The following is a 20,095-nucleotide window of genomic DNA, read 5'->3' as shown; positions in this document are numbered from 1 at the left end:
ATCAGAGCACTATTGTGTAGCTTTGTGCTAATTCCAAACAATCTTTTACCAACGAATAGTAGAATTGACCGTACTTATAACCTCCCCACAGCTAAAAGGGCGAGCATGTTTGATAGGATGAAGAGTCAAAACCGTGACCTTATGGCTGCGAATCAAGCACCCTTACCACATGCCACGGAATTGATATGACTTTCACTCTTATAACGCATTGAGCTCTATCACACGGCCACCTCACGTAATTCTTTTCAGGAGATGTAGATGTCACTGTGTATGAAAATTCAGCTTATTCGGCTTTGGAAAGAAAAACTGTCTCTGTCACAAAATTATTTATCGCACCCTCCATGTTTTAATATATAATTGATAAAGATTTAGTACTGTAGTTTTTAAAGTAATAAATTAAGTTTGTTACTTTTGATCTTCATGTTTACTATTTTAATGGCCTTTGAAGATGGTGAAAATTAATAGGTTGTTTGACTGGTGACGTATGTTAGCGTTAACTTTGTGAATGTTTAAAAATAACGTTAGAGTGAGCCCTGCTTTAAAAAAACGTGGATTGTTTTGAAGTGTGTTGAAGTACTTGATTTATGTGTTCGTGTGTACGTTTCATATTTTCCGTACTGTGAGAACCCCCTCTTGGGGGTGGGGATCGGAACTACAACCTATTTAGAACCAGAAAGTGAAATTATCTGAAGATTGTTTTGTTTGTTTGTTTTTTGAATTTCGCGCAAAGCTACTCGAGGGCTATCTGTGCTAGCCGTCCCTAATTTAGCAGTGTAAGACTAGAGGGAAGGCAGCTAGTTATCACCACCCACCGCCAACTCTTGGGCTACTCTTTTACCAACGAATAGTGGGATTGACCGTCACATTATAAAGCCCCCACGGCTGAAAGGGGCGAGCATGTTTTTTTGCGACCGGGATTATCTGAAGAAGCAGCTCAGTTGTGAAAAAAAAAACATCTAAATTAATTTAAATATTAAATATATTCTAGATCTTACGAGTTCGTTGACTTACTGTAATAAAATAAGTTGAAATAAAGTAATTCTGAACTAATATAAGATCATAACGTATTTTACTTCAATTACATTATTTATGAATGCGTTACAGGTATTAAGGTACTTACGCTCCCGCGCAAACTGCTTCTATGTAAAAATGTCCAACAGTAAAATACTGATGGATTAGATGGTGACGTCACAGTCGAAACAAGTAACTTCTGGCGCCACGTTCTGCTCGTGGCCCGCGCTGTCGGTACTGTGCTTTCACTTGCTAACAATGATAAATACTATTTGCTTTCTTTCACAACCAATGCGTAAGGTAGAAATGTCTCTAATTGGTTTTTTACTAGAGTTTCCCTGTGTTCCAAAGTAACGTTTTTAAAAGGTAATGTACTTACTTAAGTGTTAACAAAAAATTCGCAAATGGAGTCTTTAAATTGATGCGACAAACCACTCTCTTCGAAAGACTTTACCTAGCACGTGTCGTTCAGTCAATCTACTCCCGGACGACGCACGAGCTGCACGGACCTCGAGCGCAGTTTCTCAGGCTTAGCCTGCATCGCGCTTTCCAATTATCAAGTTTTCCGAGATGAAACGTTACCAAGGTGTATCTCTTTGCCACGTGCGGCCCTGGTGTCAAAAATCGTTTTTAACACCTTTCTTTAACTTCAAAATTATTAGTGGCAAATGTTTCATTAACGTTATAGCGTTGCTGTTCATCGGATATTCACCAAGCGAAGCAAAGGGAACCCTTTCAGCAGAAGTCAACAATTTCTGTCCTGATGAATGTCTCTGTGGGAAAGCCGCTAACGTGCTAAAAGTTGACTGTTCCAAATTAGGTCTATTATCAGTACCGTCGATCAGAAACCCAGATGTTGACACACTGTAAGTTTGATTTAAATGGCTTTTCTTATGGTGTCCCATGAATTGCTGTGTACCATAGCATTGCTAAGTTTTACTAACACCTTTCAGAAATAATTTATTCTAAAACGTAAAACTAAATATACATAGCTTACATTTTACAGTATGTATGTATGTGTGTGTGTGATGTTTATCTATATGTCAGTGTCGTGATAGGCTGGAATTATCCTTGTGATATGAAGAGTTGGTAAGTGTTGTTGTCACCGGTTAAAAGTAACTACCTCGGTTACTTTCAGTCAGTTACTGAACCATTGTCAAACGATGGACATTTATACTGTCGTTTGGGTGGACTTTAATAAAACAATTAAGTTGATAGAAATGTAAGATGTATTAATAAAGTAGATTCACAAGATTGCCGAGGTATAAAACATATTCATTTGACCGTTTTATTGGTCGTTGGTAAAAGTAATAATACGTTAAAACTTTAATTTATAAGAATGAGGGGTTGTTAATTACATATAGTCAGTTTAACTAGGGGTCATCACGGTTTGGGTCATACAAAGCGTTGTTGGGTTTGGTTCTTTTTCATCTTATCTCTCTCTCTTAGATTAGATTAACAAACTGAAAATCTCTTTTGTTCACCGTTGCGGATACATTAGTAGATTCTGTACAAGTGCTGTGATAAAATAGATTTTTTAAAATAGTAGGTGAAACGGAATTTAGGTGCAAAACCTACATTTTCTTGTCCTTGATTCGCACCTTTTAGTTCGGGTAGAACTGTATATACACTTCGTACATGGAGAAACGTGTGTGATGGATAGAAGGTTAATTAATAAGAAACAGTCCATTTTTCAACATCAGAATCCTACTCAAATTCAAATGGTTAAACCTTATCCATCGTTTTGTTTCTGCGTTTGGAAGGTATGGGTCATGAAGGTAATAATTTGTAAAGTAAAATTTGAATAAAGGTGTCGTTAAGTTCTATATTTGACCAATGTTTAAACACACGTCTTCCTATTGCTGATGAAAAAAAACCAATGTTTTGCTTGTGAGAAATCAGTTCATATTAATTGATTATACAGGGTGTTCAGAAAGTCACCGTACAGTTAGTTTTGTAATCATATTTTATTCAGTCTATTTCAAGCCAGCAACTGATAGCGGTGTTTAGAAACAAAATAAGAAGGATCCAGGCCTGTATTGATGCACAACTGGGGTCACTTTCAACATTGTTTATAATTGTCATTCATATTTACCTCCTGTATTCTATATTGAAACATGTCTATAAGTGCACAGTGACTTTCCGAACACCCTGTATTTGATGTTTGAGTACTTTTATAGGTACAAATGTAGTTATGTACTGAACTTATATGTTAAGAGGGATGTTAATGGTGTTTACAGAGATAACTAAATTGGTGTTAATGGTGTTTACAGAGATAACTAAATTGGATTTTTCAGAGTAATGTATGTTATTTTATAAAAAAGCGAAACAAGTTGCTGCTTATAAGACCAATAACGTTGAACAAACACATCATTAGCTATAACGCTGCTTCTTATAAATCAGCAGCTAGCCCGATGTGGCTTTGATATAAGAAAACACGCGCACGTTTCTTATAAAACCACTAACGTTGAACAAACACATAATTAGCTGCAACGTTGCTGCTTATAAGACCAGTAACGTTGAACAAACACATTATTAGCTACACTGATTCTCCAAATAATAAATAACAATACTTAATATGAAATATGTAAAAAAAATCTCACGCAAGAGTAAGTTATAACTTGGTTTCAAAACAACGACTTTTTTATAAAGTTTTTACCGTTTGTTGCACTACTGTGTAAACACATTATCGTTCTGTGTTCAGACAACTCTTAAAGCATTTTAACATATGCTTATTTATTAAAGTTGCAAACTGAAACTTGATGGCGTATATAAACATGTAATATGCATCAGCTAGTCCAAAACTGTCATAACATATGCTTCAGTTATTCTTTTAATTCAATTACAACGAAAGTTCTGATATATATATATGTGTCAAACTTTTTACCTATCCCATCGAAATTATAATGTATCTAAATACAAAAATAAATATGAAAAAATACGCAAAAACAGAGCTATCAGTCGTCGAGTTATAATGTTACATTAAGCCTGTAATAACGTTGTAATACAATATATAAATCAAAGGATGCATTCCAGACTTTAAACAAATGCCCGCTTCTATGGTTAATGTGGACTTAAGTAATGTTTAATGACATAATATTATAAAATTATTATTACATGTTATTGTAGTGTAATCAGAAATTCTCGTTTCATAAAACATAACACTCGTTTTAATGAAACTGAGTTTTCAACCAGTATGGCACTTCATACCACATGTGGTCTAAACGACTAGACCCAAAACACACATGCCACATGTGGTCTAAACGACTAGTCCCAAAACACACAATATCAAATATAGCTGCCTCTAATTTATAACTGCGGACTAGCTGGAGGGAAGTCAATGGGTAGTATCCACCACCTAAAGCAAGACTGACTATCACTTTTATAACACTTCCACAGCGGAGAACACAAAAGTTTTTTATTGGTTCGTCTCCGACATTCACTTGAAGCGTGAGACCTGCAGTCTGGCACGTTATCCATTAGGTTATGACCAGCCTTTTGATAATATTTTTATTTTTAACTTTCAATCCCTTGATTGCTTTAAAGCCAGTTACGTATCAGTTTGGCTGTTCTATGCTTATAATGGTATTACTCTCATATGTTGCTTTGATGAGCTCAGAATTTTTTTTAATATTCCTTATTGACACGAAAGCAACTGTAAAGTATCAAAAAAACGAACACAGTAAGTGCCGGTATATTACACTAGTAAACACATGCTTTTATTAAGGTATGTATGTCTCTTATGGTAAATTGTGCTTCAACATATGTTCATCTACAAATGCGAGTTGTCATGTCCTTATTTTGTTTGAAGAAATCCTATACAGGGAAAGAATGAAACAACACTGTTTTTTCTGGTATAGCGTGAATGTTCCAGCGTGTTCATTTTGTTTTTATAACTATGAAAAAATTTGGTCCGCTTGTAAAAAGCGATATAATAATTATCTCGATAACATTTTTGAGCACAAGTGTGTTGATGTTATAAAGGGTATATAAGATGAATATCAATTTGTTTGTTTGTTTGTTTTAATTTCACACAAAGCTACTCGAGGGCTATCTGCACTAGCCGTCTCTAATTTAGCAGTGTAAGACGAGAGGGAAGGCAGCTAGTCATCACCACCCACCGCCAACTCTTGGGCTACTCTTTTACCAACGAATAGTGGGATTGACCGTCACATTATAACGCCCCCACGGCTGAAAGGGCGAGCATGTTTGGCGCGACGGGGATACGAACCCGTGAGAACACATATTATTGATCGGACTTATTCACGTGAATGAGTTATCAAGACAACCCACTAGTTACTATGCAACATTTCTTAAATTATAAAATATAATGTTCTTAAGAAAAAACAAAAAACTACAAAATAAGATAAAAATCCAGTAGCACTAAAGAGTATAGTACTTACGGAATATATAAACCTTCCCTCCACACAGGTCAGCGTCAAGTCCGAGAGCTTCTAAACTCTTGAAATCGGATTTGAATATGTATTATAGGCGCTGCACAGGTAGCCTGTTTGTGAGTATAACTTTGCGCTTTACAACAACAGAATAATTTCGTTTATTAATAACAACTCCCAACTTAGAAACTGTTGTGATTCGTTACAATGGGCCATGTGTTTTGTGATCACCACGGGTATGGAAACCTGGTTTTTTGTATCATACGCTTGGTCATTCTTTCTGCTGAACCTTTCAGTGGTAGAGAGGGGACAACGCAGTTGAAGAAATATTACTCGATAGTTCAGAGTTAACTGTTTGTATTGTGAGGTATTAAGAACTGAGTGATCATCTGACGGAAACGAAAAAGCGTATAAAACGCATGTCCACAAATGTGAAACGTCAAAAAATAAATATTGGGCTTACACGAAACTAAAGTCATGGTGTTTGAAGTCTGGCATCGTTTGGTGGTTCTCGCAATTTCCCGGTCGAAGAACCGAAACCCGTCAGGGCGTTATAATGTTACGATCAATTCAACTATTCGTCGCTCAGCTCCTCAGTGGCACAGCGTTATGTCTGCGGACGCACACCGCTAAAATCCGGGTTTCGATACCCGTGGTGGGCAGAGCACAGATAGCCAGTTGTGTAGCTTTGTGCTTAATTTCAAAAACAAGCAAACAAGAATCGCTCAATGCTTTGGTAGTTAGTGTTGTCGACTAACTGCCCTCTATCTACCCTCTAACTTCAAAACTGGGGACAGTCAGTGCAGGTAACTTTTCTTGCTGTGTTCATTTGTCTTGATGTTTACCGACTTTACTCAATATATGTGACTCTGCTATAAGAAAGCAAGCACGAGTCATGTCCGAACTTTCAACAAGGTATTTAAAAAAATAAATTTATAAAATAAATATTTGTCATAAAATTTAAATTTGGGAGCCACAAAAAAAAAATATAAGCTAAAAGTGGTCGTTTGGTTAATAAACTCTGAGAGTCACTGTTCTAGAGGTTAGGATGATAAAGTTAGTAGATCCAGTTAATTAAAACGACCCCCACCCAATCTGTAATTTTAATCGTTAATAAAACTTTAACTATGCAGAACTAAAGGTTAGTTTTCACGAAATTTCGTATTTCTTCTTCCAATTTAAAACTAACTGGAAGCTACGCCTAACCCAACTTTTCATAATTATTCCCAATCTTCCAATATCCTGCAGATTCTCTTATTAACCAAGTCTGGATGTTCGTAATGTATTCCACTGTAAGAAAGATTCTGTCTTTTCTACGTTTCTTTCTCATCACCGTTTCTCTGCAACTGTCATTGTAAGCGAACGGGTTCAGTTTGATAGGGTTTGTACACACAAGTGTTTAGGAACCGTTTCGCTTTAATGTACTTCCAGTGCTTGATGGAGTAATTGATCTTAATGTTAGTACAAACTAGACTGTGTCTTGTTGCTGTAGCCTTTATTGTTCCCTGTACCTTTATGATGGTTGATTGAATGCTTAACGCCAGTCAGAAGGTTCTTGAACTGCTTTATTTTTAGTAGATGGTGATTCTACGGAGCTTAGTACATTATAACAAAACGATTTAGAATATAGAAATAGGCGAGTGAAGTGACAGCCACGAACTGATGTAAATTCGCGATGAAATCGCATGTACCAGGACTACATTTGGGGATGTCTCCTACCTGTTGTACAGTGGTAAGTCTATGAATTTATAAGGCTAACACCCGAGTTTCGATATCCGTGGAAGTTACAGCAGAGATGATTGTTCATTGTGTAGCTTCGTGTCTAATTATAAACAAACTGCTAACATTTGAGATTATCTAGTGGTTGGTAGGTAGTGAATCCCCCCGCCGGGCCGGAATGGCCAGGTGGGTTAAGGCGTTCGATTCGTAATCTGAGAGTTGCGGGTTCGAATCCCCGTCGCACCAAACATGCTCGCCCTTTCAGCCGTGAGTTCGTTATAATGTGACGGTCAATCTCAGTATTCGTTGGTAAATAAGTAACCTAAGAGTTGTCGGTGGGTGGTGATGACTAGCTGCCTTCCTTCTAGTCTTACACTGCTAAATTAGGGACGGCTAGCGCAAATAGCCCTTGTGTAGCTTTGCGCGAAATTCCAAAAAACAAACAAACAAACGTCGCCCCGTGGCTCACCAGTAAGTCTGAGGACAACTAAGTTTAAAGTTTTAGTCTCGATATACACGTTGAACATAGCACACATAATCCATTGTGTAGTTTTATGCTGCTTAATAACAAACGAATTGTTATTTCGGTAATACCTTCGATATTTAAGGCTATGTAACGGTTCCTTCAGATACAAAATATTGGTTTTTCTCAGATCATAAAGATATGTTTTGGTTTAAGAATTTAGAATTATCATAACGGAGATATCCCTTACATTTAATGAGACAATAAAACAAAGGAATACATATGATTAATTTGGAGCACCAGGACAATCCTGGAAGGGACCTGCAACAAGTCGTACCACAGTCTTGGTAAGTAAAGTGAACGTCTTGTAATAGTTGAGAATCTAGAAGAAATATGATTAATGGTAAAGGCCGTCCACAATATCCAACATAATAAAGAATGACCTCCAATTGGAAAAGTGAGATAAGCCTCGTTTACATTGTTTACTTCCCCACGACATATTTGTTCAATCGTCACATACCTTAAGCATCTGAATAATGAAACGGGTATTTATGCTATTGTATATGAAGTCAAACAGGTGGAGTCGCCAGACACAGTGCCTTTGGATTTCTGTGATATCGAACTGGTGAAACGGGCGCTGGGGAACTTCATCTTTATACATAAGATGAACACGAGAGAGTCTTTTGCAATTGAAACTACGCTGCAGGAATATTGTCAAGATGCACGGTCGTCAGGTAGAGTGTGAAAGGCTCCGTCACATGGCTTTTTAATGAATGTTGTTCTAAATCAATTTTAATATAATTCATTCAAACTCTGTACTGATGTTGATGGAGTGAATGGTTTGTTTGTTTTGAATTTCGCGCAAACCTACGCGAAGGCAACCTGCGCTAGTCATCCCTTATTTAGCAGTGTAAGACTAAAGGGAAGACTGTTAGTCATTACCACCCATCCCCTTGGGCTACTCTCTGATTAACAATGAGTGCGATTGACCGTAACATTATAACGCCCCATGGCTGAAAAGGCGAGCGTGTTTGGTGTAACGGGGATTCGAACCCGCGACCCTCAGTTCGTGAGTTGAGTGCCCTAACCGCTTGGCCATACTAGGCCTGGTGGGAAAAGGAAGAATGTAAAACTATATGTTTCATATTACTGACAGTTTATTCAGATACTAAAATATATACAGACATATTTGGTAAATACATTACTATGTCTACAAGCAAATACTTTCGTATACCTTACACTCATTTTCAAATTATTTTTAATGGTTTTGTTTGGTTGCAGTTAACCACAAAGCTACGCGAGGGGTCATCTGTGCTCTGCGTTGTAAGCCCGCAGACATACCAGTGTGCCACTAGGGGGCTTTAGTGGTTTAAGCAATCACGTTTAATGTGTTTCATTTTCTCTTATGGCCAGGTGGTTAAGGCACTCGACTCGTAATCGGCAGGTCGTGAGTTCAAATCCCCGTCACACCAAACACACTCGCCCTTTCAGCCGTGGGCGCGTTAATATGTGAGGGTCAATCCCACGATTCGTTGGTAAAAGAGTAGCCCAAGAGTTGACGGTGGGTGGTGATGACTAGCTGCCTTCCCTCTAGTCTTACACTGCTAAATTGGGGACGGCCAGCGCAGATAGCCCCCGTGTAACTTTGCGCGAAATTGAAAAACAAACAAAACAAACCTTTAGTTCAACACGGTTCAATGAATCAACAATGGAAAATGTGTTGTTTTCGTCGATTTAATGACTGAAGGCAGCTCAAGACCGTTATGAATCCTTATGGTATTCTTTACCCAAAACGATAGAGTAGGTAATGTTTGAGAGTAGAGCTGCCCAAAATAGTTAAGAATAGGTCTAATCATCAGTATTAATAGCTGGTGAGTGTTTCAATTACTGCTAGAAATAGAAAATAAAATGTAATAAAAACGCCCACCCGTTATCAATGCTGATGATTCGACCTATTCTTGACTATTAAAAATATTTTGCACATAGGGGTAGAAAAATGTTTCAACTGGCATTTAACAAGTAAATCAATTTTAGCTATACACAAATTATTACAGGTGTAATAAAAAACAAACACCCAACTCTGAACACCTACATGATCTAAGCGAAGTGATGTTATATGTACCCAAAGGACCAAAAACGAAACGTTTCATGTAATACAAAGTGACATTTTTGTGTGTACATGGAAGTGAATATGCAAATATGAACATATAAGACTTGTTCACTGCGCCCCCTGGTGACTTAATGATAAGTCAGTGGACTTATAACGCTAAAAATCTAGTCTGTATAATGGACAAAGCACAGATCACCAAATGACACTACCATTTTAATTTTATTTATTTAGAGACACTATTATAGTCACGCTTCGCATTTGTTTATCATTTGTGATAAAGTAAGAAATAAACAAATTGTAACTCTGACTTCTATTTAACCATCATGCTATAGAGTTATATAGATTATAGAACACGTCTTTCCTCCAAAGTAACGGTTCTCAGATAATTGACTCTTATCACCAAAAACTGCTTTCTTAGAACATTCGCGCAAAGCTACACAGCTGATGAGTTTGAAGGAAGTGAGCGCGTCAAGAAGACCCACCGCCAACTGTTTTAGATGATGTTGCCAGAGCGAATAGTAAAATTTAACTGCTAATCTTATAGCGCACCAAGGATCTCATATTTTAGAGCGTGTTATTGCGCCAACGGGACACGAAACATTATTTTTCGGATTCACAGCTCGAACACGCTAATCAAGGAAAACTATTTTGAGTAAGAGATGAAAATAGCGTTGCGGCTTCAAATAAGTAATAACGAGAGTATAGACCATTTCAACAGAATAACATTACTTGCTTTAAATAAATCAGCCTTTTATGATTATGTAATTTACGGCTTAAGATGGAGATGGAATGGCAACTTTAAGATACAAGAAAATATTTGATAGAGTGATGGTTAAACAGAATAACATATTAGCTACTAATACGTCATCATCAAAATAATTATTAGGTTTTTTATTGCATTTAATATGATATATGTAAACGCTTTAGAGAGGAATTTACAAAATCTACAAGTTTTAAATAAGACAATCCAGTAGTTGTATGTATAGTTAAAGCTTGTTTGAAATTTTATATACCACCCCCAATGTCGAAAGTGATTATTTTAGTCCAATAAATATATTTCATTACTAAATTTATAATATTTTGTTTGAATTTCGCGCATAGCTCCAGGAGGACTATCTGCCAACTGTTGGGCTACTCTTTTACCAACGAATAATGGGATTGACCGACACTTATAACGCCCCCACACAGCTGAAAGGGCACTCAGGCCTTTGTTTTTTATTTTAAAAATAGAGAAGAAATAAATTTGTCTAAAAGCTTCTGGTAAACGGCTGTCGTATGTTATATTTCATTCGACCAATTTCCTCCTCTTTTGTTATATTTAAAAATCGAAATGCATCTATATTAGCCATGTACAATCAACTGGGGAATCTAACTATTTCATGCATTCGTAATGAATTAATTAATTAATTAGGAACTCATGCACAAGTTTCTGAGTTTCGTTTGTTTTGAATTTCGCGCAAAGTTACACGAGGGCTATCTGCGCTAGCCGTCACCAATTTAGCAGTGTAAGACTAAAGGGAAGGCAGCTAGTCATCACCCATGTGTTACACTTTTCCCAACAAACAGTGACATTCACTGCAAACTTATAGTGTCCCTACGGCTGAATAGGTGATCATATTTGGTGTGACGGTGACTCGAACCCACGACCCTCAGATTACGTGTCGAGTACCTCAACCACTTTGTCACTTCGGGCCCGAGTTTATGATAAACGCTGAATTTCTAACGATAATTTCAATTAGTTTAGCGTTTATTGTGTTGACAGTCTCAAGCTTTTGTTAATAAGTGCAGTTTTTACTGGTGTTATCAACTAGCTGATCATGGCCGAAAAACCTGATCTAACATCTGGTTCCCTTTGACCACTGACTTTATAGTTGGAAATCTTTTCTGTAGATGAGACTTCAGCTTGTTTAGTTTTCTTTCTCTCAAAAACAAAATTGCTAATTTTGACGAGAAAGAAACACGAAACCCAAGTTATCTACATATGTATGTATATATGTATATAAAGCTTTCACTGTTATTTCAGGTGATACGAGTACAACAGAGTGGATAACAGACACAAACTAGAGTAGCAGTCACTTGTATTAACAGTTTTCAAGTGAACCAATGTAAGGTGATTCTTTTAAATACTAATTACTGGTGGGTAAAAATCGATGTTGCAAAAGAGAGGGAGCCAGGCAGAGACTCGATGACGTCACAAAATGGAGATGAGAGAATTGAATTAGAAACGTTTTTAGAGACATCGAGGAAAAAAAAAAAGGGGAATTATGGTTGTCAACCTCCGGAATATGATAAGACACCGTGAATGATAGATTAACAGCCAGGGACGTAGATTTTTTACACCCGAAATGGGGGATGATTTTTGCAACCACTTATGTGGACTATTCAATTTGCAAATTGGTGATCTCTGATTACGTGAACCTGAAAGCTGTAAACATGCAGTCACAGAGTAATCTTGTTACCACGATACTTGCATGTATACTTAGGCCTACTGACTGATACTTACGAACTATAACTCAGATCGAAAAGCTTAGAAGCACGCTTATATTAAAGATGTACATTTCGGCTACTGAAAAAGCCTACATCTAGGCCTAATTATGTAATTCGATTGGTTAGAACACGAGAATCACAAGAACAAACACACAATTTGTAGGCCTGTGATGCAAAAAAAACAATTCAACAGACCAAACTGTAGGGGGGGATGATTGTATGCACCATAACCCCCACATAAAATGAAGGGGGATGTATACCCACCATCCCCCCCAAGATCTACGCCCCTGTTAACAGCGATAATGTATTTCTATAAAACACATATACGGAAGATTCGTGATGACAAAGCAGTGACAATTCTAACGATTTTAACTCTGAAATATTAGCAAAGTCAACATGAAAAGCAATTGATTTTAAAAGAAAACTGTCACGAAAAATTTCCTTTGTCAGAAATATCGTGAATCAATGTCGATAAATGATGTGACATGTTCGAAGAGACGGTGATTATGAATGATATGTGAATACTCTCGAAACTGTGCTTTTCGTAGACAGATGATATCTAGGTGCTAACTTTGATATTTAAAACACACTTATATGATTTTCTGGTTTCTATATCTTTATTATATTTCCCGTTTATTGTGCACAATATAAATAACTACCTAATTACGAATCTACATCTTCTAACGTATTTTGTTAATTGTGTTAAATGTAAAAACGTTACATCAATCTAATTTTAAAGTTCTGTTACACTCGCTGAGATAAAACGGTTTCATGTTTTCCACGTTTTGGTATCATCCGTCTTTTTCATACCAATGTGGAGAACTGTTTTTTTATCCCTCGCTGGAAACCATGTAACCTTGCAATGCTCCACTTAGTTTATACATACATATGTAGGTTTAACTATTTTTCATTATCAGTTGAACAATAACTTTATTATTTTAGTAAAACATTGCTAGTCTCACAATAATACACCCACACGCATCCAACACAAGTGAAGAATACTCCGTCTGAAAATTGCATTTTGTGAAAAACGATTTTAACAAACACATTTCACCAAAACAATTATAAGAAGGCCTGAAGAATATACCACATGAAAATTGCATTTGCAGACAATCGATTTTAACAAACACATTTCACCAAAACAATTATAAGAAGGCCTGAAGAATACACCGCCTGAAAATTGCGTTTGATGAAGAACGGTTTTAACAAACACATTTCACCTAAACAGTTATAAGTAAGACCATATAAACAACCCGAAAGGTCAAAACGCATACATGTGTGTCGTAGATTTAATTTTAAATAGAATTATTTGCACGTTGTTTTTAAATAGCTAACAAAATATTTGTTTGGTTTTATTAATATCGCTGTACGTTAGAGCATGTCACTTAACACATCGCTATTTTTGGTTATGTTCCTATATAAGACACAATTTGATTGTTGTTTATTTGTAAAACTGTGTTATTGGACTGAGAGGACATATTGCAGTGATATATCATGTATGGAAGGAAAGTGACTGTTAAAGAAGGGATACTTATTCATTTATGATGTATGGACAAGTACTGACTGCTAAACAAGCACAAGTATTCACTAACTTATGATGTATGGACAAGTATTTACTGCTAAACAAGCACAAGTATTCACTAACTTATGATGTATAGACAAGTACTGACTGCTAAACAAGCACAAGTATTCACTAACTTATGATGTATAAACATGTACTGACTGCTAAACAAGCACAAGTATTCGCCAACTTATGATGTATGGACAAGTACTGACTGCTAAACAAGCACAAGTATTCACTAACTTATGATGTATGGACAAGTACTGACTGCTAAACAAGCACAAGTATTCACTAACTTAGGATGTATAGACAAGTACTGACTGCTAAACAAGCACAAGTATTCGCCAACTTATGATGTATAAACAAGTACTGACTGCTAAACAAGCACAAGTATTCACTAACTTATGATGTATGGACAAGTACTGACTGCTAAACAAGCACAAGTATTCACTAACTTATGATGTATGGACAAGTACTGACTGCTAAACAAGCACAAGTATTCACTAACTTAGGATGTATAGACAAGTACTGACTGCTAAACAAGCACAAGTATTCGCCAACTTATGATGTATGGACAAGTACTGACTGCTAAACAAGCACAAGTATTCACTAACTTAGGATGTATGGACAAGTACTGACTGCTAAACAAGCACAAGTATTCACTAACTTAGGATGTATAGACAAGTACTGACTGCTAAACAAGCACAAGTATTCGCCAACTTATGATGTATAAACAAGTACTGACTGCTAAACAAGCACAAGTATTCACTAACTTATGATGTATGGACAAGTACTGACTGCTAAACAAGCACAAGTATTCACTAACTTATGATGTATGGACAAGTACTGACTGCTAAAGAAGCACAAGTATTCACTAACTTATGATGTATGGACAAGTACTGACTGCTAAACAAGCACAAGTATTCACTAACTTATGATGTATACACATGTACTGACTGCTAAACAAACACAAGTATTCACTAACTTATGATGTATGGACAAGTACTGACTGCTAAACAAGCACAAGTATTCACTAACTTATGATGTATACACATGTACTGACTGCTAAGCAAGCACAAGTATTCACTAACTTATGATGTATAAACATGTACTGACTGCTAAACAAGCACAAGTATTCACTAACTTTTGATGCATTGACAAGTACTGACTGCTAAACAAGCACAAGTATTCACTAACTTATGATGTATACACATGTACTGACTGCTAAACAAACACAATTATTCACTAACTTATGATGTATGGACAAGTACTGACTGCTAAACAAGCACAAGTATTCACTAACTTATGATGTATACACATGTACTGACTGCTAAGCAAGCACAAGTATTCACTAACTTATGATGTATGGACAAGTACTGACTGCTAAACAAGCACAAGTATTCACTAACTTACGATGTATACACATGTACTGACTGCTAAACAAACACAAGTATTCACTAACTTATGATGTATGGACAAGTACTGACTGCTAAACAAGCACAAGTATTCACTAACTTATGATGTATACACATGTACTGACTGCTAAGCAAGCACAAGTATTCACTAACTTATGATGTATAAACATGTACTGACTGCTAAACAAGCACAAGTATTCACTAACTTATGATGTATAGACAAGTACTGACTGCTAAACAAGCACAAGTATTCGCTAACTTATAATGTATAAACAAGTACTGACTGCTAAACAAGCACAAGTATTCACTAACTTACGATGTATAAACAAGTACTGACTGCTAAACAAGCACAAGTATTCACTAACTTATGATATATGGACAAGTACTGACTGCTAAACAAGCACAAATATTCACTAACTTATGATGTATAGACAAGTACTGACTGCTAAACAAGCACAAGTATTCGCTAACTTATGATGTATAAACAAGTACTGACTGCTAAACAAGCACAAGTATTCGCCAACTTATGATGTATAAACAAGTACTGACTGCTAAACAAGCACAAGTATTCACTAACTTATGATGTATAGACAAGTACTGACTGCTAAATAAGCACAAGTATTCACTAACTTATGATGTATTGACAAGTATTGTCACACTGGGTGCTTGATAAACTCAAGAGAGAAGTATTAAATTCAAACTGTACTTGACGAACACATATTAAGACTCTGTTGAAACCTGTACATATAGCCTAAAAAACCAAAATAAAATATTCGTTGTGCAAATCGTCCGATATTATTGCTACCATGCTGCTTATAAAATGCGGAAATTTGTCTTCAAAGAGGGGAATTTTTAGTTATAATGGGAAGGGCATGATGCAGTGGTGCAGGTTGTAGGGTTCAAGATTATGACAGTGATAAACATGCTCCGCACTTTTAGCTGTAGGTGCGTTATAAAAGTGGCAGTCAATCTCGTTATTAAATAGTGTGATGTTAAATAAGTATTCACAGACCATCTCCTATGACTGTTTTTCATATAGTTCTTCAGGAGGTTTCTCACTATAATTGAATGAGTGAATAAATATTCCAGATGCAGAAGAGGATAAAACAAAAAATTGAGCATCTTTTTCATTATACTTGTGTATATGCAGACTTTGATCATGAAAATATCGGACTGTAACCGACGGGTTGTTGTGTTCAGAACGTTAGACCTACACTTGTACATATTTGCTTTAACGTTAAATTTTCGAAATATCGGGCTGTAACCGACTCATTATTGTGTTGAGAACGTTAGGCCTACACGTTTAGTTGCTTTTAAGTTCCAGAAGCGAGAGAGGATAAAAAAAAAGTGTTAACATGCTTTTTATTATTCTTGCGTATGTGTAAACTTTGATCATGAGACAATCTGTGACAATCTATTCCAGAAAATTCCCGCCACTAGTGGCTGAAGTATGCTTTATTATTTTTATTGTTGTTGAACCTTTTTATCCTGCTTTTACAACCATAATAATAATTACGAAAATTCTGACAAGAGTATCGGTCTCTGGAATGATTATAGAAATGTTTAAAAATGTTATCATCTCATATCTCTAATATAACATACAATATAACATATAATATAACATACGTTAAGCCTATGCGTTACATTTTAGGAATATCCGGCTGTAACCAGCGAGTTATTGTGTTTAGGTAACTACGTTCAGTTTTTGATTAAGCACTGGACATTCTTAAACAAAAAAGGAGAAAGTGATTTTTTTAAAGTTCATTCGTTTTGACATTCAGAACCGATTCAGGTTTTTGTTGTTGTTAACTGTTCTATATGTCACGTAGAACGGAAATTCGTTTATGGGAAAAATGGTGTTTATGCGTATTCGAGCATGCGATCCAGTTTAACATGCTAAATATGTCACAAACGTTTTGCTTCTTACGGTTAGACCGTTAGAACTTTCACTTTACTACCAAATCGTGGTCTTTCCTCCCCATTACCCCACAGTGAAAGCATGTCGTGTAACTAGTTAGCTACAAAAATATTATCACTTCGCAACATTTTCTCTGAACAAGAACCTATTTGAACGCAAGTGTCTCAGAGATATAAAACCAAAAACGGGTAGATATTTATTATTAAGGCAAGTCAAACACACATGTTTTTCATTATAACTTTTATTTTGAATTTCAGCGTTGTGTGAAAGGATAAAGTCATTATTAGAGTTCAACAAATACACACACACACACATATATATACATACATAACTGTATGACCGTTGGACTTTGTTATATTAGCTGTTATTTGTTTGAAATGCATAATATTTATAGATTACGGGGTTGCTTCATATTTAAACCTAAGACTTCATTAAGTATCAGTGAATAATAATCAGACTATAGTTTGTTTTTCGTAATGTCTGTTGCTGTTTTGTAATGCACAATATTTATTCATTTATAAGTAGGCCCGGCGTGGCCAAGCGTTCGACTCGTAATTCGAATTCCAGTCGCACCAAACATACTCGCCCTTCCAGCTGTGGGGGCGTTATAATGTGACGGTCAATCCCACTATTCGTTGGTAAAAGAGTAGCCCAAGAGTTGGCGGTGGGTGGTGATGACTAGCTGCCTTCCCTCTAGTCTTACACTGCTAAATTAGGGACGGCTAGCGCAGATAGCCCTCGAGTAGCTTTGCGCGAAATTCATAAAACAAAACAAAAACAAACATTTATAAGTAACTATAACTTTTGATATATAACGTTGTTAAGCTAATTTTTCGTGCACTTCGGTAAACCAGCTACAATTTTAGAGCTTCAGTCTTCGAGTAATACTTTGATTTAGAAAAAAATAATTGACACTACTTACGATTATAACAACCTGTTTATAAATTTGAATGTTTAAAACTGAAAGTTTGTGACGTAGAGGCCTGCTTTAAGTGTTCGATGTTAGAAAAAAAATCGATAAATCTACAAAGCTTTGAAACGGAAGTTTCAAACGTTGAAATACAACAAGGGTTGACAACTCTCCTTTAAAAACTGCCGGGTCCCAGAGTTGAACGTATCCATTAAGGGATCAGGTTTTAATGTGATATCATAAACATGTTTACTTAGGGACCTATATGTCAGACAGATTGTTTAAAATGGTTCAATGACACAGTAAGGAGCCATAGTGTACATTATAGGTATTAAAATAACTCACTTACTAAAATATTTTCACGTTTCAGTAGATCGCTAATGATAAATAAGCTATTAAATTATTCTACCATACAAATCATAAATTTATTTAGGCCTAATGTCCGTTCCAAATTTTTACCAAAATATAGATAATTAGTGTTGAAATTCTAAGCTGAAAGGAACGATATGCTTACATGGGTTAAAAGGCCGGGTTATAGGCTCCTAGGGCTCAGATATATCTCTACTTAATACTGAACTACTTCCAGAGGAAGGACATTTAGCTAACAGCACCTGCCGCCATAAGGCTTTTACATTCTCTTTAAACTGTATAAAGGGATTGACTACCATTTTTATAGCGCGCCCATAGCTGAAAGTGTCAATTACGTCTCGAACCTTGAATCATATGACCTACAATCTGACACACTAACCCTAGACCACGCCTAGCCCTGCTGTAGAGTTATACTTACTGTCTAAGATATGAGTAGTCAACAAATTTGTAATATTCGAGCGCAACAACAATAGCTTGTTTGACTAGCAACTTAATTTGAAATTGACTGACGCATACTTGGAATTCTAATTTGCAAAAAAAAAAACACCAAAAAACAAACCCTGTCTACTTTAGCCACTATGATTCTACCTGCTTCTTCACACTTATATAAGTAAACAGATGTTTTCGAAGTATTCGCCAACAGTCGCATTCAGATTACAATAATCATGTTAATGATTTAGATATCTAACATTACATTTACAAATAACAGTTAATAAATATGTATGTTACAAAACGGCATCACTTTTATTTATTTAAAATAACAATTTGGAAACAATTTTGAACAACAACAACTCGTGTGTGGTTGATTATGTTTATTTTACTTATCATGTGTTTATAATGTTAATACAAAATCAATTTTCAAATATAAATCTCTACATTCCAGTTATATATTTATATGTGTATATCAGACACATTTATTTTTTTAGTGTTGCTTTCATTTTTATTGAGCACAATGTTGCCCATTGGGCTATCTATGCTGTGCTCACCACATACATTGAAATCTGAATTTTAGCATTTTAAGCCCTCTTAGCTTACTTCTGGGTTGCAAGGTCTATTTTGTATGATAACGGTTTATTAGAAAACAAATAATTTGTTTTATCCACTTACATTTTCACTCTTTTGCGCGAAAATGTTTTAATTATGTCTAGCCTTGATTTGGTCGGGCCTTGTGGCTAGCGTGGCCGAAATGTAGATCCTATGGTTCATGTCGCGCTGACCATTACCGCAATCACTAGCTTCAATTATTTGGGCCTGGATGCACCATAATAATGACCAAAATTCCATTTTTTCGGTCAGATAAGTTCGTTTTTGTTTTTGAATTTCGCACAAAGCTACACAAGAGCTATCTGCACAAGCCGTCCCTAATTTAGCAGTGTAAGACTAGAGGGAAGGCAGCTAGTCATCACCACCCACCGTCAGCTCTTGGGCTACTCTTTTACCAACGAATAGTGGGATTGACCGTCACATTATAACGCCCCCAAGGCTGAAAGGGCTAGCATGTTTGGTGCGACGGGGATTCGAACCTGCGACCTTCAGATTACGAGTCGAACGCTTTAACCCATCTGACCATGCCGGGCCTCGGTCAGATAAGAGTAGCTCAAGAGCCGGCAGTACGCTCTGTTAGCTAATTTCTAGTCTACCAGTTTAAAATTAAGGTTGGTTATGCGCATAGAACCCTCCGTGTAGATTTGTGTTAAAAGTCACCTTCTTTTTTTGGGAATGATATGTTAATATCACG

General features: G+C 36.2%; 1 protein-coding gene across 1 annotated transcript in view; it reads left to right on the top strand.

Annotated features, from left to right (window-relative positions):
- Window positions 1-1,199: 1,199 nt before the first annotated feature.
- Window positions 1,200-20,095, top strand: part of LOC143256520 (uncharacterized) — an 82,477-nt gene continuing 63,581 nt past the window's right edge. The window contains exon 1 of the mRNA XM_076513859.1: window positions 1,200-1,877. Within this exon, the coding sequence (XP_076369974.1) occupies window positions 1,582-1,877 (296 nt within the window). The 5' untranslated portion in view covers window positions 1,200-1,581. The remainder of the gene's footprint in view (window positions 1,878-20,095) is intronic.

This window comes from Tachypleus tridentatus, chromosome 7 (assembly GCF_004210375.1).
Source record: "Tachypleus tridentatus isolate NWPU-2018 chromosome 7, ASM421037v1, whole genome shotgun sequence".
NCBI classification, from domain to species: Eukaryota; Metazoa; Arthropoda; class Merostomata; order Xiphosura; family Limulidae; genus Tachypleus; species Tachypleus tridentatus.
The sequence above is the reverse complement of the archived record's forward strand: the minus strand, read 5'-3'. Positions and strand labels throughout refer to the sequence as shown.